Here is a 27,940-nt window from a genome sequence, read left to right on the forward strand (position 1 = left end):
AGATCAAACTGACAAGGGAAACTCAGCCACCTGTTGCTATTAATTAAAAATACAGGCAAGTTATATCACTTCCGCCACCCTCCCCTGCGCTCCCCTCACGCCCCCTCAGCCCGTTCCCGCCCTCCGCCTAAAGCAGGCGCGCGCCCCGCCCCGCTGGACTACAATTCCCGGCAGCCTCCGCGCGCCGCCTCCTCGCCCATTGGTTGTTCCGGCGGAAGCGGCGGCCGCGGGCGCAGGGGGCGGGGCGGACGCCGGAAGCCGGAAGCGCGGCCGGCGCAGGTGAGTGCGGGGCCTGGGGCTCGGGGGTACCGGGGGGTGTTTGTGGGGTCTGGCGGTGTCTGGAGCGATGGCCGCGGGTCCGCCCCGTGCCCCAGCGCCGGGACACCGCTGCGGTGCACCTGGGAGCCGCGCACGGCACCCCCCGGGGGGTGGTGGTGCGGCGGAGGGGCCGTGGGGCGGTTGGGGTGGGCGAGGAGCGCTGGGGGCTGTGTGTCGGCTCAGCCTCTCGGTGCTGGGCCGGGCTTGGGAATCTGAGCTCGGGAATTTACTTACTCATGGCCGCAGTGTCCTGGACGCGTGTCGCTGCAGTGCTTAGAGTCGTGAATAAGTTGTTCCCTCCCTGAAGGGTCACAGTTTCCCTCAGGGGATGCCAAAAGTATTTTTAAGTACTTTAGAGGCTTATAAACGTGTATAAAATAAATAATTGAGTTAAATAATAAGTTTATATGTGTATAAATATCTAAAGGGGAGGTGTCAGGATGGACCAGGCTCTGCTCGGGGATGCCCAGCAATGGGACAGGAGGCAACGGGCAGGAACTGGTGCCCAGGAAGTTCCACCTGAACATGAGGAAGAGCTGCTTTCCTGTGCAGTGACCGAGCACTGGAACACATTGCCCAGAGAGGGTGTGAGGTCTCCCCCACTGGAGATATTCCAGAACCTTTTGGATGCAATCCCTTGCCATGTGCTCTGAGATGACCTTGCTTGAGTAGGGAGGTGGGACCAGATGAGCCTCTGCGGTCCCTTCCAACCTGACCCACACTGTGATTTGTTTGCTTACAAGTGTTTTATGTGATCCTTATTGAGAGTTATTTCTTTCTCATTTCTAAACCCCCTCCCAGGCGTCCAGCATGGAAGAATTTAAAGATGCAAGTCCACCTGAAGAGTTGCTCAGTCACTTAAAGCTTTCTGACCAGAAATCTGCAGAGACTGGCACCAGAGATGCCCAGAACCCCCAGACCACTGGGAGTGGATGTGCCCCATCCCCAGGCCAAGATCCCACAACAGATGAGTGTTTCCATGACTGTCAGGACTCCTTTGAGGCAAAGGAAGCTGTGCTGGATGATGAAGGGAATGTACAGAATGGTGGGAGTAGCTCGAGGAAGCAGACAGAACTAGATGAAGAATACTTACTAGAACTAGAGAAAGATATGCCAGAGGAAGAGAAACAGGTAATCCAAAGCACCAGTGCTGAATGTAAACAGAGAGATTTTCAGTGCAGAGTTTTCGAATGGTCTGTGACTGACACGAAAATGGACCTTTAGAGCCCTCATGGGTCTGCTTTTACTGTTCTTAATTTCCTCTTTTAGGTAACAAATATTTCTGTAGCTTTCCTTGCTGCTCTTAATCATCACATTCCATTGCAGATTTTTGTCTGCATTGAGTAGTGAGAGAAGTGACTGTGACTCAGAGATTACAAGAAACAAAAATCTCCCTGTTCCATGTTACTTAGTGTGTGTGCATCCATTGTTTCCCCTGATCAGCTGCAAGGTGCTTTTCCAAAACTCACAGCAGGTTTGAGGATAGTTTTCCTGGAAGGCTGGTTTATATAATCCAGCTAACTGGGATTAAATTTGAATGTATCCCTATGGGTTACTTGAGCTTTAATCAAACAAAACAAAATGTGTGGGTTTGTTTACTTTCAGTGCAGTTACATTGGACAAAATGTTTGGGTAATATGTTGTGGGGAGTAAGGAATTGGGTCTTAGGGGAAGTCCAACAGCCTTTGGAATGGTGTTTACTCTCCTGTGAGTCTGTGTGAACCAACTTTTGACTCTCAGTCAGTGGTGTCTCTTGACAGCCGTTGGTTTTCAGGGTTCTAAGATATTATGGTCATCAAGTAGTTAGAAAAAAGAACTTTTTTTGTTTTGACTTTGATAAAACTTGTTAAATCACTTTCAGGATTAGACTGTTCATGTGAGTAATCCAGTGAATTTCTGCTGGTTGTTATTTTTGTGGCAGATAGTGGAAGGCTTTCTACTGATTTATGGATTTTTTTCTGGGTTTTTTTTCAACTTTAGTTGGCAAATATTGGGAGAGTAAAGATACTGCATTAAAACCTGACTCCCAACATAAAACTCTTCTCTGGCTCCCTGTCCTGGTGTTTAACTACACTCATACTGGAAACATTTGTCCTGTATTTGATTAGAATTTCTTTTATTGCAACTCCAGGGTCCTGACCATCTTGGGACCCTCTGGGAAGTCAGTGTCTTGTTATTGTTGTAGGGGGGAGTTTGTTTAATTTGGGGATTTTTTTTTGCACAGGGGGGACACACCAAAGCAGGGCACTCTCCACATGCAGCTCTCAGGTGTTGAACAGGGGGCAATAATCACTGTCTTTGACCTGCTCATCACACAAAAATATCTCCTTGCCCTTGTGTCTTTTCCAGTTTAGACTGAACAGTCCCTTTTTTCTCCTTGTATTTATTGCTTGCACAAGGAGCACTGTCATCATGAGTCATGCTGAGGCTGCTGCAGTAGCCTGGAACTTGAAGGCAACTTGAGAGTTTCAAGAAAAAATGCTAAAAACAGAGGGAAATTATGTCATAGAATTAAACCCCAGAAATTCTAGAGCAGCAGGCCTGGAAATTGGGTGTCTTAATTTTCATGTTGCTCTTGTTTCCATTGTATTGTTGCATAATCATTTAATTTTACACCTTGATCTTTGCCTTCTGTCAAATGAGCAAAAGAATTGGGACTTAAATCTTTGCATTCAGCTTTGTGGAACTCCACTTAAAGGTGCTATGAGAGTGCAAAATAGTAACTGATGAAAGCTGGAAAGATTTCTTTAGAGAAAGTATTGAGGCAGCTGCAGCTCTCATCTTTCTGTAGGTTTTTTTCCAGTGGTATTGAGCAATTCTGCCCTTCAGCTTGGCTTGTGATTATATCTGACCAAACAGAGGGATTCTGTCTCTCACTGTCACCATAAGTATTAGATTGGCAATTCTTTGTTTATGTTCCATAAAGAGCTTTCTGATTATATGAACAGTCTTTCAAATGTAGCTGTTTTTTACAACAAAATATTGTTGGTGTCTCTTAAAAGCAGAGCTTGAAAAATCCTGAATCCAGAGAAGAACTAGAAGCTTACACAGCTGTTACAACTATCTTGCCCTGCACCACCTTGCATCTCTGTAGTAAAACCATGGGGATGGGCCATTCCTGAATTGCTGCTCCAACTCTTCTCACTGTACTTGGTGTTCATGGCTCCAAATTTATTTTTAAAAGTGAAACATTCTGATTATTAAAAGAATCTGTTAAATGATGCAGCTTTTAAGAAAAAATACTGCAGTCACAGTCTGCAAACAGTGCTGTACATTCCTTTATTCAGAGCTTTTAAAACTCCCAAGTTACTCAAAAGATATTTTTTTTTTTTTTTTTTGGGAAAAAGGGCAACGTGATTGTTTTCTTTAAATTGCAGCTGCAGAAAATGAGGCAGAAATATTCAGGAGTGTTTATTTGGCTGCTGAGGTTGTGAGCAGACACTCAGCAGTGCTGTGTTTGCTCCTCAGGCAGTCCTTGATGGGTTATTCTCATCCCTCCACAGCCTCCTGTGTTGTGCTGGCCCACCTCTGTGTGAATGTGCACTGAACCACTCAGGGGAGTGATTCACATGAAAAATAAAGCTGTATTTTTAGATCAAGGGCAGTGCTGGTAAAAGCAGACATCAAACAGCAGCCTCGTGTTGGCACAGGGGGAGATGGATTCCATTAGAGTGCTTGTCTAAATAAGAAAAACTCCCTATGAACTGTTGTTGCAGCCCCAGCCATAAACTGTGGGCTCGGGTCATAAGGAGAGCTGGATGTTGGCCCTGCTCTGATCAAATTTATGGAGCTACACCTTAATAGATTGTTGGGCTTTTTATAAACTAAGACCAATGCTGTGTTTCAGCAGCTTTAATAAATGAGTTCTATCGAGTGTTGTTCCCCAGTAATAGGCTGTAGAAAAAGTCTCTAATTTATGCTGGAAGTGCAAAGGCAGATTCTAGTCCTTGTTCTGTGTATTTATGTGTATCCTGGTGTGCAAACTTCCACAGCAGCAGCTCTGAGTAGAAATACTCACTTGTGCAGAAGCTGCTGCAGAGTGAAGGAACAATTGTTTGTGTATTTTCTTCAGTTATATTTCAGGAGCCCCTTACAGTGAGATTTCTAATTTTAAGCGCCGGGAATTCCTCCCAGGGAAAACAGTACCCATACCATAAGAAATCTTCTCTGCACAATGAAGCAAAATAAGAGCTTGAAACGATATTAAGACACACACCTGCAAGAAATATTCTGAAAAACAGATGCAGCATTGAGCCTGGTTATTTGGCTGGGCTTGCAACTCTGAGCTTTTTAAGAATTAAAACCAAAATTGACTTTTATAAGGTTTTGTTGCTGTTTCCAAAGCATTCTGATTGCTGCCTCAGCAGAGGCACTGAGCAGTAAATTGCTTTTGATGCATTATAAACAGATTTTTCTGGTTAGTTGTCACTGACAGTGATGGCTTTGACGTTGGTCTGGTCTGCAGGATTAATCCAAGGACACCCAACAGCTGTTCCATGGTAATTGTTCCAGCCTTTCCCATCCTCTTCTGGAGGGACACCCATTAATTAGGAGTTTATCCAGTGCAACATTCTGAATCCTTCATTCTGAATCCTTCATTCTAAATCCCTCGTGCTCTTCCATCGTGACAGATGTTGTCTTGTTCTTTGGGCCTTGTCTGGCAAGGACTTATGCACCTGGCCTAGGAAGCTCTTTTTTTTGGATGTAGTACACTGCAATAAATATCTAATATTCCTCCAAAGCAGTTCCCTTCTCTGGGCTGTTCCATGTCCATTGACATACAGCTGGCTGGAATCACAGTCCATGTCTGTTCTAACAGTGGGAAATGTGTCAGCAGGACAAGGAACACAGCTCTGGTAGAGGAGATTCTTCATTAGTGTCTTGTCAGCCACTCTGTTCAAATTAAGTGAAACTGATTTTGAGAAGTAGCATTTTTGAGTTAACCCTGAGATTTTTTCTGAGCTAAGCAGTAGAATTTCTTTCTTTTTTTCCCCTGTTTTGTGCAGAAGCTCAAGGATACATAAGAGAATATTGTCTTAAGAAATTTCCTTTAAGCTGCCCCCCTCCTCACCCTTCCTTTCTTCCCTGTGCCTTCAGGTTGATCCCATTGTTCTCCATAAATAAAAGCTTATCTATAGAATTGGCTTTTCCAGGGGTTGAACAAGTGCCCTGGGATTTCTTCTCCAATATAGGTGTAGTCATTCATTTCAGCATTTGGTGTTTTCCTAGTTTCATCTGTCCAATATAATATGTTTGATTGTGTTAGAGTTGCTGGTTTTTTTCTGTAGTATTTACAAAATAAAAGCCAAGGTTGCAAGCAAAGCACTGCAAGTTGTATTTTGGAACAGTCTTTAGGTGTTGATCACCTGGAGATGGTCTCAGAGCTCTTTCCAGGAAGAATTATGTGGCTGGACAAAAAAAGCAGATTATTAATACATAAAATAATCCAAGTGACTATGTAAAATTTATTACATAAGTTAATGATAAATACCAATAAGGAATATATATTTTGTTAACAATTCTCATCAGCACTCACAATTATTTTGTATAGCAATAAAACTTGCAAGACAGGTTTCGAAGGTGTCACAGTGCAATCTTCTGAAATATAATAAAAGGTGATCCCCTTATTCAAATTACCTGCTTTAATAACCTGAATCCAGTAGACAGTACAGCACCTACACTAAATATTTATTGTTTTGGTCAAATTGGAAGAAAAGATGGATTGCTGGACTAAACCTGCCTTGTCTTATGGCTTGCAAAATAGAATAAAACATCCTGTTATATTTTCTGAGTTAATCCAAGCTTGGAGAAGAACATTTGAGAAGTATATCTGTATCTGCTAGAGTAATTAATTCCAAGAGCTGTTAAGAACAATTTTAATAAAATCTGGAATTATAATCTCCCCGTGTGATTTATAACTCTTTGAGTTACGTTGTTAAGCAAACATAGAGGTCTTTTGCTGGATGGCAATTTAATACAAAGAGTGAAGAACTATATACTTATCTTCCTTTGAGTGCTGCTATCTGATTTAAATGCTGTATTCAGTTTTGCATTTTCCTGTCAAATTGAGCCCTTTTCCACTTGAGGTGATGGATTCAGTGGTCAGCTCCACTTTTTCTCCCCAAGGCCGTTGCCTCTGGAGCAGGATGAGTGAACGGCACATATTGTCACTCAGGAATAGTCAGCTAGTCTGGCACGTTAACTTAAGCTGTCAGAGAGGGCTCTGACCTCCTTCCTTATGTCTGGAAGGGCTGGTTCCAATGTTGGGAAAAGATGGTGATTTGGCAGTAGAAAGGCTGATGTGTCTTTCCCACGGATTACAGGGAGCAGGGATAGGCCAGGTCTTGACAGGGCTCGTTGCTCTGTGACCTCTGAACTGTCCAGGGCAGGTTTGGCTCTTTTCAAGATGTGAAAAAATGGGGTTTTTTGGGGGACTCCAACCTTAAATTGAAATTCAAATCCTTGAATGCAGGATACAGCAGTAGCTTCCCAAAACTGCAGGGGGAAGCAGATGACTGCTAATGAATGACTTAGAATTGGTATTTGAAGCTGAAAAGTATATTCCTTATCTGCTTAAATTCCTTGTTTCTGTGCCCCGCTTGAACTCCAGTAATTTAAATTCACTGCTTCTTGGCGACCTTCCAGAGGGGAGTGTGAGGGGCAGGTGTGCATTGTCACTGTGAAAATAGAGGAGAGAGAGCACAGTTTGCTGCTCCTGCCAGATTTGGAGCCAAGAACGGTTCCCTGGCAAAGGTGAATCAATTGATCAAACAAAATGCATAGGAACAGCCAGAGGAAGGATAATTGGAATCGTTACAACCTGAGGGTGTTTGTCCTTCAGCTCCCACTGGCTCTGATTAAGGATTTCACTTCCAGCACTTTTATTCTATTGGTTATTTCCCATCCAAACAGGGAAAATGTGTAGGTTGCTCTCTTCTCTCATAGCAGAATAATGCTTTAAATGCTTTTGTTTTTAACCCTGTCAGAGTAGCTGAGGTGCAGGGACTGTATGTGATGGCCTTACTTTGGAATTGCCCTTTATTGTCACTAGGCCAAGGTGTCCTTTGCCATGACTTCAGATCAGACCTTTCTTCAGTACTGCTGACTTGCCAGGCAGGTTTGTGTTAAAAAACTGATTTCTTCTGAGTCTGGGATTGTAATTCAGTATCCAAATCTAAACATTTCTAATTAGATCCTTTAAAAATCATTTTACTAGTTACAGGGAGTTAATTCCTTCTGGACTTCAAAAAATTATTTTTTTTTACTTTTTACTAACTGCCACTTGGAATTTGTCATCTTTGCATTAACAAAATTTGAAAAAAAACCCAAACCTTAAGATTTTACTGATTTTTAATAGCAGAAAATCATAGAATGGAGCGTAAATTGGGGAAGTTGTGCCTGACCCCAATGTTGTACATGAGCAGCCTCAGGGAATGGAGTAGGGAGATGGCTTTTCCTTAGGCAGAGCATTCCAGGAGTTCAGGCTGACCTACTTCCCTGCTGAGGAAAGGGCAGCCTGCCCTGCAGCTACTGAAATCTTCTCCTGAAAAACGAGTGGGTGGGGACACTGAAGTGACATTGTGCAAAATTTGTCCCAGGGACAAGTCACTTGCAATTTTTTCCCTCTGGACTGATGTGATCACAGTAAACTGATGACCAGTCACTCTGCAGTTGTCCATGGAAGCTGGAAATTTAACATCCTGAGTGAAGAGTTGTGTCTTCTCACAGTGGTTTAGTTTTTTGGGGTTTTTACCCTGAATTTAAATAGAACACAAGTTCTCCCCTGAGCAGCCCTTTCAGCTTAAATGTAAATTCAGCAGAATAATTGACTTTCTACTGTTTTGTGTTAGGATTTTCTGTAAAAGAAATGTATATGTGGAGGAATAATTAATGTATTTGTTTCACAGTCACACAGCCTGCCTTTGAGGGCAATGCCTTTAGGATGCGAGGGGCTGATATCTTTTTTATGCTTTTACATTTTGTGGAAAAGCCAGAGAAATTTGCTTTTATATGTTGCTTATTGGTCAGTCATACTTTAAATGCAAACCCAGAGTGGTGCATGAGGTACCCTACAGACATCACCTTTTTTAAGAATACTTTGAAAACTTAAACAGTTTGGAACTGAAACTCATAATACAGGAATATCTTGAAAATGTTGGTCAGGCTCTAACAGAAATACAGGTTTTGAGCTAGGACTGCATTGCTGCTTTGCAGGGAGCTGAGTAGGTTGCTCTTAAAAATGCTGCTTTGTTTCTTTGTTGTTGCTCCGTTTAGTCTTCTTTTTTAATATAAAGCTTATTCTTCTGAACCTTTCTTGCTGCAAATCACTGTTTATATTAGCATTTAATACGTAACTAGGGTGAAAATTTTGTAATAATTTTAATAAAAAGAAACAAAATAATGATAATACAGGTAAAACTTTTCATCCAGTATTCCTTGGTTTTAGGCTTTCTGCCTCAGGAATAGCGTAACCACGCTGTAGTTCTGTTTATAAAAAAAATTCTTTCGTTCTTGTAGAGCTGTAACTCAACCCTGTGCTGCAGTGAATCAGCTAATGGCACTGAAAGGCCACTTCTAAATAGGTCATGAGCAATGAAGTCAGTAGGGCTTGTGTTTCAGGCATTTCTTTTCTTGAATGAGGGTTGTCTATGGAGATCTTTCCAGTAGGATCATCATCTCCAGACCTGTTCTGTGCTGGGATCTGGCTGCTTTGTTCACTGGTATGAAAATGTTGTGCCAACTTTCACTTTGTGTGCACTGAAGATGTTTTAAAAACCCCTTTCTGTGCAGGCCCAGCTGTGTGTGACAGTGACCTTGCTGGAGCTCTTCTGTCTGTTCTTTGAAAATTTAGATGTAGCAGTTCCATATTCCCTTTGCTGAACAGCAGAGTCCTGCATATATACAAAGAATTGGGGATTTTAATGCAGCCTGAGCCTGAAGTGTTGAATTTGTATGCTCATATTTAGAAAACCCATGGACATTGGTGCATTGTGGAAGGGTTTGGGTGGATTTGTCGGCCCACCCCAAGGAAAGGCATTTTCTAAATAGTGGGGCATGTTTTTTTCTGCTCTTTGTTTTGTGGTTTTGGGGTTTTTTTAAATGCAAGGAGCAATGAGTATTAGAAAACATTTAATGGGCAACAGGAACAAATTTTATGATCTGGGCACCTATGGAAAGGGTGAGATGAGATTTTGCTGTTAATTTTGTGTATCACAACTGAGTACTCTTCCACTGAGCCTGGTTTGCAGAGCGTTGTGATCAGTTACTACCAAGGTGGTGACAATGGTCAGGTGAATTAATTCCCCAAACCAATAAAAGCTGGAGGAGAGAAGCTCTGCTTTTGCATTGTTTGTCAGCTCCTTGGCATAGCTGTGAGTGGTGCAGTGCTCCACACACAGGACTATATTTAGCTGTTTCCAAGGAGATGTTCTGTGCGATATTGATAATTGCATTAATCCTTGATTCACACAATCTGCAGGAAAGGAAACTGCTCCTTTCCCTAGTGCTGGCTTTTTAATTGCTCAGTGATCTGTAATTTACAGACACCTTGATTTAAGTCCTTTGTGTGTTGGGAGGAAAATCAGTGGTTAAATGATCAGTTTTCTACCATAGAAACGACTCACGGACTCAAGCATCGCTTTTTGATGTTCCTGAGTCTTAAAAAGAACTGCTTTGTTTTCACTGGTGAGAGGAATGTCTGCCCGTGAAACACTTCCACTGTCAGTAGGTTGAAGGGGTGGCTCGATGACATCCTGTGTTTTCTGTGTCAAAGGCAAAGAGCCCCCATGTCAACTCCACTTGTGCCAAGATATTCATGGTTGAAAACACAACTCTGCTCAGCATGTGCAATACTCACTGTACAACAGAACAGTCCTCCTGTCTCTGGTTCTGATGGGTCAGTCACTCTCTGCCTAAGAAATCTTTCAGGGCAGTATCAACCATGGACCTTTTCTAATGCAGCCAGCTCAACGTGCTTTGTACATCCCTGAAAGTAACTGGGGATTGCTGAGGTGGAATTATTTCAAGCAAAACTTTACATTTAAAAGATATTCTATACAGTTGACCTGCAGTGACTGAATTAAATTCAGTTGGAAAGGAGAACCAAACAGTCAGCTAAAATGCTAACAGATTGGTTTAAACCATGTAATTCACTGTGGATGTTCTTCCTGCACACTGGTGCCCATGAACTGGAGCTTTTTAATTGCCTTGTTGTTACACTCCAGTGTTTCATGGATACATAAAGTATATCATGTAACAGTGGCTACAAGCAGGCAAGCTTGGTAGTACTTAAAATTCTTCAGGTTATGTTTTATTCTGATTTCCATTCATACTTTATTTGGAACTACAGCTGACCTACTTGTTCATTTCAATTAAATACTTTGAGACATTGTCTTTTCTTTTGTAGAGAAGAAGAAAGGAGAGCACAATGCTGAAGGAGAAAGGAAATGAGCAGTTCAAGAAAGGAGGTGGGTTGATAATCTTTTAACACCTCATGGATGTTAGAGAAGCTTAGATTAATAGTCAGCCATCATGGTGATGTTGCAGGAAACCCATAGGAAGATTTTACACCTATCCTTGTTCATTTTTATCACATAATTCATTTTTCATCCAGCTCTAGAGAAAAGTAAGAGATACCAGACCTCCTTTAGAGTTGTTTAAATCGCAAAGACTTGGATTACTAAAGGAGGATTCCCATGAAAGCTGAGTGTTTGATCCAGGAATGTGGTACAGAACTGCCTTCCAAGTGCTGGGGTTTCTTACACTAATCAGAAAAGGCTTCCCCTGGGCTCTGAGTTCAGCTAATGCACGTGCTTGGAAATGATGCAGGACTTGAGGGTCTGTTGCTCTCTTGTACCTTTGTACATTGCTTTTTATTAAAAAGCATAATGGGGGGAGTGGTTCTGACACCAGCCTTCCATGGGTGGAGGATTCACAAAGAAACCAGGAAATGCAGATTCCTATTTTCCTCAGTCAGCAGGGATACAACCAAGGAACTGTTGTACTCTGATAACCAGACAGTGGCCTTCCTGCTGGAGGTCTCTTATTGTGTGCTGAGAGAAAAGGATTCCTGGGGAATGATTTACCAGTTCTGGGAAGCATCAGAGCAGCAGGAGGAAACTGCCCAGCCCATGAAGGCCACAAGCCTGACTGTTGGCTGAGTCATCCTGTGAAGGCTCATCCACAGCCTCTGCTTGATAAATTCTTTGGCAGATCTTTTCAGTGTGCCTGTGTCTGCCAAAGTGCTTCCTCATCACAAACACACAGCCTTTGAAGCACCTGTGTGGCAGTAAAATCTCTCTGCAGTTGCTTTGAACAGGTATCAGTGCAGTGACATGTTTCAGCACACGCTTCCCTTCGGATCAAGGATACACTTAATGTAAGGAGATTCTGCCTGTAAGGCTGGTACTCAAATAGAAGGAAACAATTTCAGGGATGAGAATTACACACACATCATGCTGCACTTGTCATACTGAGCTCAGGACTATATTACTGCTTTTATAAGGGTGTGAATTTCAAAATAATTGCGTTTGATCTATGTACTACTTAGTAATGTACTTAGAGAGCTGCTGCTGATTCTGGTTTAATACTGCATCATACATGGAGAAATGTTTCCAAAGAAATCTCAGCCATGTGGTTCATGAATTTGAAATAAATGGTTTGGTTTGGGTTTTGTTGTTTTGTTTTTTTTTTCTATTGCATCTGCAGATTATGGAGAGGCAGAAGACTCTTACACAAAGGCTCTGCAGATTTGTCCAGCCTGCTTCCAGAAGGACAGGGCTGTTCTGTTTTCAAACAGAGCTGCTGCAAAAATGAAACAGGTGAGTGTTCTTTTTATTCTGTGCAACCCTGTGTATTGATTCTATGACAAATGCAATAATGAAGTGATTAGGGGTGCAGAAAGGAGGGCAAAGGATAAAGCTGTTTGCAGGTTTTGCTCAGTCTGTCCTCCTCCCAGTAGAATTCCTGGTACACTTGTTTTTACTGCAGATGAATACAAACCTGGAAGTTGCACTTGAAACAGAAAAATAGCACAGTAACTCCTGTTCTCAGTTTACCATCCTGGAAAAGCAGCTTTCTTGCAGTGTTCCTCCAGGACTGAGACGTGTAGCTCTGTTTCAAAATGTACCTTGCAGCCATACTTAGGCATAAATAAATAAATTCTTACTCAGCATAGAGTATTCCTGTTTGGCTGGAATTATCTGATTTGCTGTTGGGATACTGAGCTGTTTGAGCAGGCAAGAAAAAAATAGAATAGAATCTGTATTAAAAGATGCGAGTGTATATTTCAAATATGAAAGCTGTAAACTGAAAAACTGATCCAAATGTTAACTATTTATATCCATGGGAAGCTAATCCAGTGGTCCCCAAAGGAGCCCAAGATGATACAAGGACTAGTGTATCTCACCAGTATAGATTGGTGGAACCCAACAGACCAACACCTTACTCTGAAAACTGATTCATATTTTAAATAACTTCCCCATAAATTTGTTCTTCCATACCTGCTGCTCCCATTTTAGTTTGTGAGGCATTCTTCCCTGAGACAGCTTCTGGTCATGGAGGAGAAAATATTGAGAGTAGAAAGATTCCTACTGCTCAGATCAACAGTACAAGCTCAGAACAGCCTGATTTATTTTCTTTAAAACCTTTTAGTTTAGATGAAAACAGGATCCCCGATTACACAAATATCCCAGTTCCTTGGAATGCCACACAAACCTGTTTATTTGCAGTTGTAAATAATCTGTTTCCCAAGAATCAGAGAATCACTGAGGTTGGAAAAGACCTCCAAGATCAATGAGTCCAACCTGTGACCCATCACCAAGTTGCCAACCAGCCCAAAGCACTGAGTGCCACATCCAGTCATTCCTTGAACACCTCTAGGGATGGGGACTCCATCACCATCATGAAGAAATATGACTTAAATCTAACAAAACTGTGTTGTGTTCTTTGTAGGACAAGACAGAAGCTGCTCTGAGTGACTGCACCAAAGGTACCACTTTTTTTTTCCTCTGTGTGCTGCACTTCTGCCAGATCTCTCCTGCATAAATTATGCCAGTTAGTGCCTTATTGCAGAGCTGTAATTTTGGGCACAAGGGTGTTTAAAGAATTTAATGGAAAGCTGTGATGGAACACACCTGATTTGTATTATTTCTTTTTTAAATGTCTATCAAATTTTTCTTGTCTGGAATAATTCTCTTGTACCAATAATGCTGCTCTTTGTACTTCTTTTTAAGAGGAAAGTCTTTTTACTATGGAAACTGTTTCCTTACACCTACTGTTTTAAACCCACTTCCACCTGCCATTCTCTGCCAAATCTTGGTTTAATCCCAGATTCCAAAGAACTGTGAGGCCTTATAGAGTTAAAAGCATAATCAAGTCCCTTTTCTGCACAGCTTTTGCTTTGTCACAAGGGCTTGTGCTCTCCCATTCTTGCCCTGCATACTTTTCTCTCTGCACCTTCTGGTGGAATCATTTCAGCTGTGCTTTGCTTTATTGCTCCCACCCACTCATCCACACTCGAATATTTGTTAAACTCCCCATGACAGCTGGGGAAAAAAAGCCCAAATTACCAATCAGAAAACTAATCCAGTGGCTGTGTGCCAGTACTGCTTGTACAGTAAATATGAGTTTGTACATGCTAAAAGTACTCTTGAAGGTACCAAATCCCAGCTGGCCTCTGTCACTGGGGGGTTTGACTTGCTTTGGTGGTGGTGCAGTTTGAAAAACAGTTCTAATTTTGTAGTGGCTGAAGGGGAATCAATCTGCTCTGCAGCAGAGAGACTTAAAACTGCCAGTGCCTGACACTCCCCAGGGACTTACAGACTGCAGTGCAACACTTGGAGCACAGCAGAGCAATTCACACTAGCCTGCACTTGCTGACTGTAGCATTGCCTTTGTCCTTCCAGAGGAAATAAGCTAGAATGTTTAGTTAGATAATCCTGGATTTAATTGTCCCTAGAACCATTTTAATGGGTAGTAATCACAAAATGGACAGACCTTTCATATTCCCTCTTTCTGTGATGAAAAATCTTTCATACGCCCTCTTTTTTGTGATGGAAAATGGATTCAGGAGTTCTTGAGGAATTACCATTTGGAGGTTCCTGTTAAGTTTAGCATTCAGTCTGAACTGCTACTGAAAACAGTCATGGCTGCCAAGGGAACGAGGAGAGGAAGAGTTTAAATGCAGTTAGGATGCCCCTCTGCTGACTTGTAAAGCTAAAATAACTGTTTGTGGATTCCCAACCCAGTTTTGACAGTTTGATACTAAATTCAGAACAGCACCAGTAATTCTCCTGGAGTTTGTCTCAACTTGAACTGAGATAAGCATGGAAATGCTTATTTTCCCCGCTGTGTGTATCTTCAGGTATATTTAACTTTATCTGTGATCAAATAATATACACTTGTTAAATACACAGAAGCTGAAACATCTTACAGGTCCTTAAACTTTCTGAAGCATCACTTAGAATCTCTGCATATATAGTATTGCAAAATTAAATGTTTGTACATTATAAATCATTTCCATCTGTGATAGATTATGGACATTAAGTGAAATATGATCATTTGCATGAGACTTTCCCAGGCAGCTGTTTGCCTTTCTGAATTCTGACTTAGCTTTTAAGCTCTGCTTGATTCTAAGTTACATTATAAAGGTAACTTAAGAATTTAATACACACTTAAGAATTCATTTAAGGGGTGTAGAAATGTCTCAAGTAAAATACTGTGCTTTGGTTTTGTTTTCCAGCTGTGGAATTAGACCCTCACTATATTAGAGCTTTGCTGAGGAGAGCAGAACTATATGAAAAAACAGAAAAACTAGATGAAGCTCTGGAAGATTATAAGGCAATCCTAGAAAAAGACCCATCAGTTCATCAAGCCAGAGAAGCTTGCATGGTAAGCCTTTTGTACTTTGGCCTAACTTTACATCTAATTTTGACTTCCTTTCCTATTCTAAATATTCAATGCTGTTTGTTTAAGCAGCTTCCTATGCAGTGGTATAACTGTTTTTTCAAGTCTTAACAAGTAGTGTTTTCTCACCTGGTTTTACATAAGGAAGATTGAATGATCTGCCACAAATTCCATGACAGGTCTCTGGTCCATAAAGCAGAATCCTCCTTTTACCTTTGTAAAATGAGTGAAAGTAAATGTGTGTTCTGAGCTCTGAGCATCTAATGACCTGTTGAGCTGTTGAACAGCTCACACACACACACTTTCCAGTTCTCTGATCAAGGCTGTTGATTGTATTTCTGCATGTGCTAGAAGAGGTTGCCTGAACCTGCTGCATATTAGTGCCATCATTTCAATACAGATCTGCAATTTGGAGGTCAGAGTAGAAGTACCCTGTAATGCAGCTCTTACTGGCTGGTTCATAACTGAGTGTCTGTCTTTCAGGAGAATTATTTTTCTGACTGGTTAATTTGCATAACTTTTTTTTTTTGATGATTTGATTATATGATTTTGAGAATGGAAAAAAGACAGGATTCTCTCAGTCTATATGTTTGTACCTACTTTAAAATGTTGATATTTTGTTTCTCGATTTAGCTGTTCTCCCTTCTTGTTCTCTGCTGTGCCTTCTGTGTGGATTGGGCAGTTTGAGTTATTTTACTAATGGTGACTGAAGTTTGCCATTTATCTTCAAAACCTCAGCTTTTTCCTGCAGGGAAAGGCACTTTGTGACTAGCAAACAGCCTCTTCTGATTCAGTTACCTTCTTCTAATATAAAAAAAATCTGCAGCTTAGTAATTCTTCAGCTCAGTCCTGTGTTCCAGTGTCCACTTTCACCACTTTCAATCAAATTACAAATACTTCAGAATGAAACATTTCTTGCAAAATCTTGGCCATATCTTTGTACGTGTAAGGAAGTGCTTTAAAAGCTTCCTTGGCTTTTAGGATGTGTCAGCTTGGATGAAAAAAGATCAACCCCTAGCACTTCCTGAAAGCCCAGCCTAACATGTAAATAATCCCTCCTCAGTGGGGATTTGAAGTCACTGCCACAACCTGCTGATTTGAGCTTTGAGTAACTCTTTGTGCAAAGCACCAGCAGGAAGCGATTTTTCTGGTGATATTTAGTGTGTTAATGCTCAGTGTGGAAGTAGCTCTGGATTTGACAAATTCAGAGAGGCTTTTCACAAAGGTAGCAAGAAGGGAAGTCTGTTTTCTGCAAACTCCTCTTAGAGGCTGCTGCTCTTGTTTTTGGAAAGAGGTTATGGAGGCTCTTTTGAAAGGACAAATGTGGTAGAGGTTCAGCCAGACAGGTGTGGTTTTGAAGGAACATGTGCTGATGAAAGGCAGCCACTCTGAAAAATGCAGGGTTTGCCACTTTTTATCCAAGTGGGAGCTGCAAGGCATGGCAGGGGAATGGTTTGTGGACACCAGAGAGCCTGGGAAGAGCTGAGCAGGGAAAACAACAACCAAACTATTCCTTACTTATGTAAATGTAAAAAAAGAAAAAAAACCAGTAAAGATAAATGGCTGCAATTTGAAAATGTAATTCTTAGTTGGGCACCCAAATCTGTGCCAATACTTTATTTATAGCTGGTTAAATTTTCAAAGGGCACCATTATTTTAGTTCAGCTTCACATCAGTGAACCTGCAACGGATTCTACCCCAAAAAGAAAAAAATTATTTGCATCACCTGCAAATTTGACTCTAAAACCCCTTTGAATGTGTTGTTACAAAAATATTTTTGAAAGGCTTAATTGTTTTAACTCTCCAATTGGGAAAATAAATCATTAGTAGTGATTCTCCCTCACCCTTTCCCCATACTGTGGTGTTGTAAGTGACAGATTAGAAACGGCCTTTATGGCATATTAGGCAAGAAATCCCGCCTGAAATGATTTCCTTTGGGACTGGATCAGTTGCACTGATGGTGGAAAAATATGCTGCTTAACTGTGTAACTCCTGTTATGGGTAAGGGTGTGATTCCACAGAGCAGCTGAGCTGACCTGCAAACCTTTGCTGCCTGCAGGGCTGTGCAGGGGCTTCCCTTGTGCCAGGGTGGGACCAGCTCAAGGCTGGACAGGCTCCCCAGGGCAGTGGGCACGGCCCCAAGGCTGCCAGAGCTCAAGGAGTGTTTGGACAATGCTCTCAGGCTCCTGGTGGGATTGCTGGGGTGTCCTGTGCCAGGCCAGGAGTTGGACTTGATCCCTGTGGATCCCTTCCAGCTCAGGATACTCTGTGATTCTCAGTCTGACCCTCGGGAATGGCTGGATCTGTTTAGGCTGGTTGGAACCCCCTGAAAGTACAGACACTGCCCTTTATACCTCAGGCAAAACCATCGTTTTCTCTCAGAGACTGTGCCTCTTAATAATCTCACAAAAGAGCCCTTGCTCAGTCCCCAGTGAATCATAAGTGCTGCTGTTCCTCCTGGCCATCTTCCAGGAATATTTTAGAATAATCAGTGATTTATTCTTAATTTTCGTGGCTGGAAGTGCAGAGGTTGACTGATACACGTACCTTCTGCTCCTTGACCTCATTTTTCCAGGCAGAGGCTTTGGGCTCACATGTGGTGCAGAACACTTTGTACAAAATGCCCTCAATTTACACTGCAGTGGGATTTAGGATGTTCTGCCCCGAGTTGGTCCTGCTCTTTGTCAAGTTTCAGGGGAGAATGAATCTATCGAGGCTGAAGCTTAAAACTTCTCTCTTGAAAAATCATTAGGGAAATCCTGACAGTTTTATACTTCTTAAAGTATTCATCATAAATCTCTAAATTTCACCATAAACCAATTTCAGCTGTAATGTTGACACCACATATGTGGTTAATGTATCTGACATGTAGGAGCTTTGCTTTATTGGAAGGTAAAAGTGCCTCTGCTTTGCAGAAATATCACAGCAGTTTTTCCCCCTCGCTGGCAATGAAAATGATGCAGCAAGAGAATCTGCAAATTTGCCCCGCTCACTGTTACAGCAAATCTTCCTCCTTTCTGTACCTAGAAATGATTTCATATCCTGCTTTAGGGAGTGTCATGACCTTGTTAAATGACAGATTTAAAATAATAAATACACAGTAGTTCTTTGCTTTGACTCCTGATTTGGTACCTGCTCTGGTATTTCAGCTCTGTTTATATTTCAGGAGTGCAGGACTGGTTTTCTGATTTAAACCCTGGTGTCACCACTTCAGTTACTTTTGAACCTTCAATGCCAAACTAACCGGTTTGAAATGATCATGTTTCGTGGTCAAATAATCCCTATTGCTGCTTTCCTGAAGGTTTAATTATATGGAGTCGATGTTTAGGTTTTGTTTTTAACAGGTGTGTAAATGTTATGTGAATTTTTAGCCTCCACGCAGTTTTTGAGGGATTGGCAGGGCAGATAAACTGCTTTACCAGAAGCTGTACTTTGAGATAAGTATCACAGGCACCAGACAAACAGGTGTCCATAAGCACATACAAATACATTTCTGGAGTGAGAAATGTATCCTGGATATGTGTATAAAAATCCCATCATCTTACCCTACAGCATTATTGAAAGCATGGGTCTGATTCCAGTTTTTCTCTCTCTCCACAGCGATTACCGAGACAAATTGAAGAAAGGAATGAAAAGTTAAAGAAAGAAATGTTGGGTAAGTAGCATGTAAATATAACTTCCATAATAACCTTCATAGACTACTGGAAAAAAAAAGATAAAAAAGCATGAATAGAATCTCATGTGTAAAATTTAAGAAGGTAAATCTTAAAGGAAATATTTGCGTTAAACAAAACTCCTGATTTCTTTGTAGTTCTCTGTTTCTTGGTGTCACCTACAGTAAGTGCTGGCCAAAATAATTCTCCCAGAAAGAAAATTACATTTAAAGAAAGGATACTTAAGACCTTCTAAAACAATTTAATATTGAAGTATGTAAAAGCTGGGGAAAATGGTTTGAAACAGACCAACTGCTCTGCCCTTTCCCTGCAATAAACCTTCAAAGCAAACATTCCCGTGGAAGGGATAAACCAGGGCTTTCACCAAACCTTTATGTAAAACAAGTCACCCAGCTGTAATAACTGAGGGTGTTTGATCTTGTGTCTGAAGAAATAAATTTGATTCTTTCTGTGGCACTTCCAACCTATAGACCTCCAAGTCTTCATGTTTACCTTGTTTTATACAGTATTTCATTACTGTTTGTTTGGAGACTGAATTAGACCTACCCAGGCCTTGTGTGATTACATTTCCTAATGGCACAGTTCATTGTGTCTTGATTCTTTACAATTCTACAACAAAGGACTTGTTTGTAGAAAAGATAATTTAATTAATACAACTCATCTGAATGTCAGTGCCCCCCTCACCATGTTGTGTGGTATTGCTTGGATAACATCTTAACTGGGTTGATGTATTTGAAAAGGATAAATACTTAGAGTGCCCAAGCAAGGTTGGTTTTCCTGTGTAACATTAAGTATAAATGAAATAAATAAATAAAACAATTATATGGTTAAACTTAACACTTTTGAAGGGAACCTCTTGCCAAAAAAAGGCTGCTGTCAACGTTGTCTCCTCATTAACAGGGTTAGTTAATTCTTACAGGTTCAGGCATCCTTGTGCTTTTTCAAGTGAGGGTTTTTTTTAATATAGATTTTTCATTTGCACTGTTTAGAAAAGCCACACAAAAGAGCAAAGACCAGTGACAGTGTAAGAGAGACTGTACCTGCCCTGCTTCAGAAACAGCTCTCAGGAGCTCTCTGCTCATTCTGGGTGTGACAGGCAGGAGATGAAATGCTGTTTCAAGATGAGTAGGCTTGGAGGGTTTGTGATGGGAAGGGGAAGGCAGGGTTTTGCTGTTCTGCAGAGAATCAGGTTAAATAAACTCAGCCTGTCTAACTCTGACACTGATTCTTAATATATTTAGGAAGAAGAGACTGTTTCAAGGGCTTGTGCTGAAGCTGATATTTTTCTGTAATTTCTTTTCTTGATCTGCAGACACTGATTTGCTCTTGCTTTGTACCTGCTCTGACCTGGCAAAGTGTCAGTGAGGTTTTCTAAGGCTTTAAGGATCAGATTCTGTTTCCACCATTGTACTTAGAACAAGCCATAAATAAAGAAGGTTGATAGTGCTATAAATAAATGAGAAATGTAGAAAATCTCCAGAAGGATGAGGTCCATTTGTAGGAGATGGGATGGGTCTCAGCACAAAATAATATGAAAATTCCTGATCTTTTTTGAACTCTAAAGGGCCTCACCAATCACAAAGGATGAAACAATAAATTCAAACCTGGTTCTATACTGCTATTTTTTTACCTAGATTTCAGACTATATGTGATCTTTTTTAGAAGGGGTAAAAGTTTAAAAGTGCAGTTAGCATTGCAGAAATGAACTGGTCGTTTGGCAACCAGTTCAAAAATTTTAATTGGGTTCTTGAGAAATAAATTCCTTCTCAATGATGTTACAAACATACAAGGAGTTACAAACAGACAGGAGAACCAGACTAAGAGTGGACAGTACAACATATAACCTTGTGTTCATCCACAGCCTTTGTGTGTGACAGGATTCATCTAAATTGTCACATGTGTTGTTAAATTAGATGGTGTCAGTGAGACAGGTGATATATTCTTAGCACTGCTTGTGGTCCCCAATGTAACACAAACTGAGGGGGTTTCTATAATTTATTCTCTGAATAGAACACTTGAAATTAAGTCAGGAATATGGGCAGCTAATTTTCTTAAGTGTTGTAAGATTCCCTATATCTTGTTGGTAAGAGACAGTGTGAGGTCATGGAGCTACCCGTGGGGGCCTGGGAATGAAATACTTCCTAAGGTTTACAAACTGCTCCTATTCTGCCTGAGGTCAGGGAAAAACCCTTACAATGAAGAAGGAGGGTTAGATGGGAATTCTGGAAGACGACAGACTTGATATAGCGTGGTGGTTATGAGGTTCCTTTGGACTGTTTTTGTTGTACAGTGTATTTGTTCTGAGCTGTTTCCGCTTGTCTTTTTCCAGACCTTTGTTAATGCTGTTTCCCAAGGGAGTTCTGTGTCAGGATAGACAATGGCTTGTGGCAATCTGTCAGGGGATGCTCTGACTGAGGGTTCAACAGTGCCAGGTGCCTTCTTGACTTCTCACAGGGTCAGCTCAGGTATCTGGGTTGTACTCCAGATATTTTGGTTCCAGGAGACTGAGTCAGATGCATCCTAATAGTTCCAGGCTAGGCCTGCTCCAAGAGCAATGATACTAAATTGAACTTACCAACAAAATCTTTAGGAAGAATGTCCCAGTTCATGCTTTGGCTCCTTTGAAGTTTGGATATTGAGTTGGTCCTTGTCTTAGTCAATGAATCAGCCAAATAAATGCTAAGCTTTTATTCTTTCACTAAAACAAATCCAGAGGTACCCAACTAACTCCCAGTGTCCTGAAAACTGGAGCTGTATATAAACAAACCAAAATAAATAGAGTGCATCTTCCTCCCTCCCCAAGTGTGTTTCCTGTTTTCCAGTGCTACAGCTCATTACCACATAGTTCATCAGAAGCTGAAACCACTTCTGAAGTGATTGTGTGTAAATAAGTCAGAGTACACATTCTTGGCTAGATTTTTCCTTCCTGACTACCTAAGGAGGAATTCTTGTGTGCAAGTGGTGCTGCATGTGACTGATGAAGTCAATGTCACTAGAAAAATCCTATTTTGTGGCCAAACCAAGTCCATTTGAGCTGTGTGTTCTGCAAGGATCTTACTTTTCCAAAGCTGACGTTTGTATGTGTAAGTTATTTTCATGTTTTCCATTCAGCCTTTGCAGGTCAATTCTTTTGTCACTGAAGTTTGCTCAGGCTGAAGTGACCTCTGAGTTCCACATCAAAGAAAGCTTACCTTAGAGCACATTTGGGAAGTAGCTTTGAAATCCATTTGGATCTTTCCCTTTGTGCTTTCATAGAATGAGTATCCTCTGCCTCAGTGTCTGTCCAAGGATGTGAACACACAGTGACCATTTTCTCCCTTCTTTTGTATTTCTCTTCTGACCTCAAAGCCAAAGATTTCCAGCTCTTGTGCAACAAGCAAGTCTTGTTTAGAGATACTATAATTATTGTGATAACTAGGACCACTCCTTTGAGGAGAGGGTGTGAGGAGAGGGGAAGTTTGGATAGTTAGAAGAGCTTGGGGGGTGTGACAATACAGCTACAGGGGAGCCAAAGATATTGGATACAAAAACCTGGGATTGAACTTGCCAATGTGTGTAGCCCATCTTACACACACAGAGTTCATCAAATCAAATTAAAAACTGGATAAATGAGTGCCTTGCAGAAAATAGGGAACTGTACTGGATTATCAGTGTATTGCTGGGAAGGCTCTCAGAGCACATCACTGGGCCTTCCTGACAAAAAGAGATTTTCCAGCTACCTGAGATCAGCAAAAATATTTATAAGGCTTCATACCCAGAGAATTATGTTTTCTGGGGGTTTTTTGGATACTGAAGGTTATGTTGTATTTGCAACTAAGCTGCTAAATCCCAATAGTGCATATAGGGAGGTCACTTTAAATAGTTAAACCAGAGCTAATATACAGCTTCCTACAGTTCAGTCCTCAGCATTTTGGGGAAAGGAGAAAGATTTGCCCTTGCTGTTTTTATTGCTTTAAAAATGTTGGTAGTACAGACACTTACACAGAGAGGAGACCTCATCAGGAAATCTGTCTTTTATCCAAAAAAGAATCTTAACACAAACAATATGTAGCTTTTCAACTTCCAAACACTATGTTAATACCAGCAAAAAAACTAGAATTATTGCCAGAAAGACTGAATAGCAATTAATTTTGGCTGTAATTGTGAGGAATCTTTTCCTACATTTGCCTTTTTCAATAGGGTGTTGAATTGCAGTTTAGGTGAGTGATGAATCACAGACTTCTGAGGCCTAAATTGATTTTTACCAATGAGTTTTCTCTTTAACCCCTGAATATTGCTTTGTTGAAGAAACTTAATGTGCTGGAGTTGCAGATGAAAAGTAGACATGGTTTCTCTAAAATAAAAAGAACAAAATCTATGAAAATAAGGTCTCAGAGAGGAGAGTGTGACCCTGCCTGGGGACAAGGAGTGTGTGATGGCTGGGGACTCTCTGCAGCTGAGTTCCAGCCCCACGTGCCTTTTCCTTCCTCCAAGCACAGGCTCTGTGCTAAGAGAGCTTTTCTTAACTACAGATCCTAATTTAGGGATGAAAGGAGGTGGGGGAGGAGGAAACACTGCTTCTCTACAATGATGGGTTTATGTGTGCCAGGAGCAGCTCTGGGCTGGAGTTCCCGGAAAAGCCAAGGCTTTCTTCTGCCTCATTAACAATTTATATTCAGTGTGGCTGCCCCAGAGCCATTGCTGTCTGTGGAATGAAGTGATAGAACAGGAAGGTGACCTGTGACTGTGTTGTTTGAATTATTCAGTCGCAGTGAGATGAAGAATAAAGTACTAAATCTATCATATGGTCTCGGTTCTCCCAGAGAGCTGCCCCAGCTGCAGGATCCCGAGGCATCTGGGATATGTTTATTGGCTCTGGAGTGCCTGGAAAAGAGCATCGTGCTCCCTGCAATTAGAAAAGACCTTTCACAGTTTCCTGACACAGGCAAACCAGCTGCAGGGCCTGGGGGACTCCGGCCATGCCAGACTCTGCCAGGCTTCTCCCACCACACAAAGACACGTCTCACCCCAAACCTGAAGCTCAGCAATGACCAAATGTTTGCCCAGAAGTACAATAGCAACTATTCCTGTCACTCACAGAGATGCTACCAAACAACTTCATGGTTTTATAACCAAAATGCTTTTAGAGTGCAGCATAAAGGTATGAGGTTAATAGTTAACTTACCTTAAACAGGGTGTATCTTAAAAAAACCCCACCACCAGTACAAAGAAGTTAATCCTACCTGAGCTGCTCCCTGGAGTGACTTTGGCCAGATCCCTGAACAGCCTCCTGTTAATCCTCACATTATAAAACAATCAAATTGAAGAAAAATTGTCTCACCACTCAGCTGCTTTGGTAGGGTCAGGGGTAAGGTTGGCTTTTTTTGAGGCTTGGATATGTTCTGTTTTGAGCACGGTCACAGGCAAAGCACACATCTTGATCTTTCTGTAAAGAACTGACACGGGGCTTTCCTGCTCATGTTTCTGTACTTCTTTCTCCCTGCTGTGAAGTTCAGAGGAGGCCATGAAGTTGATAAGGGGATAGAGCACCTCCCCCCTGGAGACAGGCTAGGAGAGTTGGGGCTGTTCAGCCCAGAGAAGAGAAGGTTGTGTGGAGACCTCAGAGCCCCTTCCAGTATCTGAAGGGGCTACAAGGAACCTGGAGAGGGACTGTTCATCAGGAACTGCAGTGACAGGACAAGAGGGAATGGCTTCAAACTGACAGGGAGTAGGTTTAGATTAGATATTAGGAAGAAATTCTTCCCTGTGAGGGTGGTGAGGCCCTGGCACAGGTTACCCAGAGAAGCTGTGGCTGCCCCAGCCCTGGAAGTGTCCAAGGCCAGGTTGAGTGGGGCTTGGAGCAACCTGGGCTAGTGGAAGGTGTCCCTGCCCATGGCAGGGGGACTGGAACGAGATGAACTTTAAGATCCCTTCCAACCCAAACTATTCCATGATTCTACTGCTCCAGTCTGGCCTAGCAGCAAACAGAACCCAGGTGAAGTGACCACAGTGACAGGTGTTTCCCATGACTGGAAGCACCTCAGGTAGGAATAGGTGTGGCATTTGCATGTTTTCTTACAGGACTGTGGCTGCTGCAGCTGCTCAGGTGGATTTTCTGTGTCAGCTATTGCTGTTGTCACATTCAACTCCCAGCAAAACAAAATCCATTCACTGCCCTGAGGGATCAGTGCAGGTGGAAGGCTTTGGGAAGGTGGTGTATAGTCTGGGGATGCAAACCCAGGTTAGGCTTCAACTTGTCCAGACTTCTCTTGTTTGTTCTTTGGGAAATCAGTCTACAGTTCATCAGTGAAGCCAGGAGGAAAAGAATGTTTTTCTTGGAAAACTGACCATCTTCTTCCTTTGTCTTATCATGCCAGGGGCTCAGTCACCCTGTGTTCAGCCAACAATGAAGTTGTTACCTCTGCTTCTTTTTTTCATTTCATCTATTCTATCATTTCTATATATGATTTTTTTTAAAATATGTCCTTTTGTTGTTCTTCTCCTCTTATAGGTGTAGCAAGATTAATTTTCTAGAGTGAGAAAGCCTGTATGATACATATATATTGACAGAAGTCTTTAGATTTTATTAACTGTCATACCCTGTGAATATTTAACAATGATTTCTAATTCCTGCTAAGAGCCTAAATATTACCAAAATGCAGAAATTTCCACAGCATTACCTGAAATTAATGGATAAATCAGTAGAGCTGGACTGTAGTTGGGCATAATTCAATGGGAGTTTTCTTTTTGCTCAGTTCTCACCGTGTTCTCTTGGATTTTCATTGCAGGCAAACTGAAGGATCTTGGGAATTTAGTTCTCCGCCCCTTTGGCCTGTCAACAGAAAACTTCCAGATAAAACAGGATTCATCAACTGGCTCATACTCCATCAATTTTGTTCAAAACCCAAACAACAACAGATAACATGGATTCAGTCTGGCTCTGCCCATGTTCTTGCACGTCCCAGCGACAGGATCCCAAACACCCTTCACCCTCCCCAGGGGATGAGACTCAGTATATTCATTTTCCTGCTTGTGAAATTATTTGCAATGTGGATGTAAAGCAAGTCATTTGACTTCTCGTAGTGATAACTGTGTCCAGTGTGTGATTTATTATTTTTTAAAGTATTTTTTCCCTTCCCATGTGGTGTTTGGCTCATCCAAAAGGGAGGTTCCTTGTTTTAGCCCACTCAGTGCTGGCAACAAAATTCTAGGAAGCAGTTCAGGTGAATCCAAACACTCACCCACCTGAGGCCAGGAACAAAGGCTCGTGGTGTCCTGGGAATTAGGGAATCCACTCAGCAGGTGGTTGTGACTGGCAGCACCATGGACACAAGCTCTGGAATCCTGGTTCTTTGTAATAAAGGCTTGGTGGTTGTTTGGTTTGTGAGGTTCTTGCCTTGTTTGAGTCCTTCTCAGGGTGGTTTTGTTGTTATAAGTGCTTCCAGCCACCCACAAATAACACACTTGCAAGACAATAATAATTGGAAGCATTTGATTTTTTGGCCTTGCTTAGAGCAATATTAGTAATTTAACCTGAGGCCACCCTCATAGCACAGTTTGTGTACTCGTTATTAATTTTTCTGAAGGCAACAATGAAATTTTGTGCCTCTTTACACCTACACACTTTGTCATGGTACCACCAAATTAAATTTGCTTGTGTGAGATTCATTCATGTTGCAGATATCCACAGTGGCAAACATGAGCTGATTGCAAAAGGTCTTTACAGTATCCTGGACCTTGAAGAGTTTGAAATATTTATAGAACAAGGTCCCCTTTGAGGTCCCTCCAACCCAAACCAGTCTGTGATATATAAATGGGTTCTGCTGAGGTGGTTCATTCAGATTTTGGAGAAGGTGCCTTTTGTAATTCCTGCTTTCTGGTTTTTATCAATGCTGAAGTGTTTACACTGGAGACAGATTCTTCAGTTGTCTCCATGCAGGTTTCAATACATGATGTAATTAAATAATTAGCAGTGGCTGTCTTGGCTGTTGGGTGTCATCTTGAATTCATTTCAGGAAGTCTCTGTATGTGTCTGAAATTAAGGAGCTCCAGCCTTTCACTAACAAGCCTGAAAGGAAAAGCCTTTCCAGCCACACTGGGTTTGGTGCTTTATTTTCATTTTTGTCTCTGCAGCTCTGGAGGGTTTTTTTCATCGTTTAACTCTGTCCCGCTGCATTTTTAATTTAGTACCTGCTTGTGAACCGTCTCAGGTCTGCAGTGAGTATTAAGTCTATGGGAATTAAAATATCATTGTCAGAAGAGGAGAGAAGCCCTAATTTGCAGCCTGTGCATCCTCCAACATCTTCTGCATAATTAAAATGTCACTTAAGTAAATAACAACCACCAGCCTCTGGGATTTCCCTGTGCTGCAACTGAGACTGAGACTTTACTGGAGTAAAGTTTCTGTGCAAGGCTGAATTCCCTGCAGTGGTGAAGTTGGGGCAAATGGTTTGGTGTGTGGATGGGAGGGTGTATAGAAAGATTTTGCCCCTCAGAGCTGCTGGAGAATGGGTTGCCAGGCAGAGGCTGACCTGGCCCAGGCCTGTGCAGGACTGGGGGGCTGATCAGCTGTGGAACCACTGCTGTGGAACCTGAGCTGAGCTCTTCAGCTTCAGGAAAGGCTTAGAGGCTTGGGATCAGTATAAATGTTAATAATCTTCCCTAAAACCTGGAACACCACAGAGCAAAGGTGTCCAAGCTGCTGCAGCGGAGCCCTGGGCAGAGCTGGGCTGGGCTGAAACTCCTAAGCTTGGCTTGTGCCCAGACTGAGGCACTCAAGGATGTGTGAATGAGCTTCCCCCGAGCTCCTGGTGCAGCAAGGCTGGGCAGGGGGGTCTGTTCCTGCTTTCCCCACAGTGGGAAAGCAGCTGGCCCTGGAAGCAGCTCAGTCTGTCCCTGGAGCCCAGCAGCCCAGAGGGCTGGAGGGGGGCAGAGGGGTCAGCTGGGCTTTGCCAGGTACCAGCCCCAGTCCTGCATCACTGAATAAGCAGGGCAAGTCTGGGCCCTGGGTTTCATCCCCTACAACATCTGTACACACCTTTGGAACAAACAAAAATGGAACCACT

At 41.9% G+C, this 27,940-nt stretch overlaps 1 protein-coding gene across 1 annotated transcript; it reads left to right on the plus strand.

The window, feature by feature from the left end:
- The first annotated feature begins 257 nt into the window (after window positions 1-257).
- TTC1 (tetratricopeptide repeat domain 1) lies at window positions 258-26,861 on the plus strand. The gene is made up of 8 exons (XM_027718497.2): window positions 258-279; window positions 1,120-1,449; window positions 10,724-10,784; window positions 12,025-12,137; window positions 13,270-13,306; window positions 15,059-15,207; window positions 18,823-18,877; window positions 25,664-26,861. The coding sequence occupies exons 2-8, from the start codon at window positions 1,129-1,131 to the stop codon at window positions 25,795-25,797; spliced, it is 870 nt and encodes a 289-aa protein (XP_027574298.1). The 5' UTR covers window positions 258-279; window positions 1,120-1,128; the 3' UTR covers window positions 25,798-26,861.
- Window positions 26,862-27,940: the final 1,079 nt, after the last annotated feature.

This window comes from Pipra filicauda, unplaced genomic scaffold (genome assembly GCF_003945595.2).
Source record: "Pipra filicauda isolate LSUMZ 115617 unplaced genomic scaffold, ASM394559v2 scaffold3_size10097308_pilon, whole genome shotgun sequence".
NCBI lineage: Eukaryota > Metazoa > Chordata > Aves > Passeriformes > Pipridae > Pipra > Pipra filicauda.

Bases quoted from the DNA above. Each gene is read 5' to 3' on its own strand.
- TTC1 (XM_027718497.2), top strand. From the start codon at position 1,129: ATGGAAGAATTTAAAGATGCAAGTCCACCTGAAGAGTTGCTCAGTCAC. The intron at 1,450-10,723 runs GTAATCCAAAGC...TTTCTTTTGTAG, and splicing joins TGCCAGAGGAAGAGAAACAG to AGAAGAAGAAAGGAGAGCAC. The intron at 13,307-15,058 runs GTACCACTTTTT...TTTGTTTTCCAG, and splicing joins TCTGAGTGACTGCACCAAAG to CTGTGGAATTAGACCCTCAC.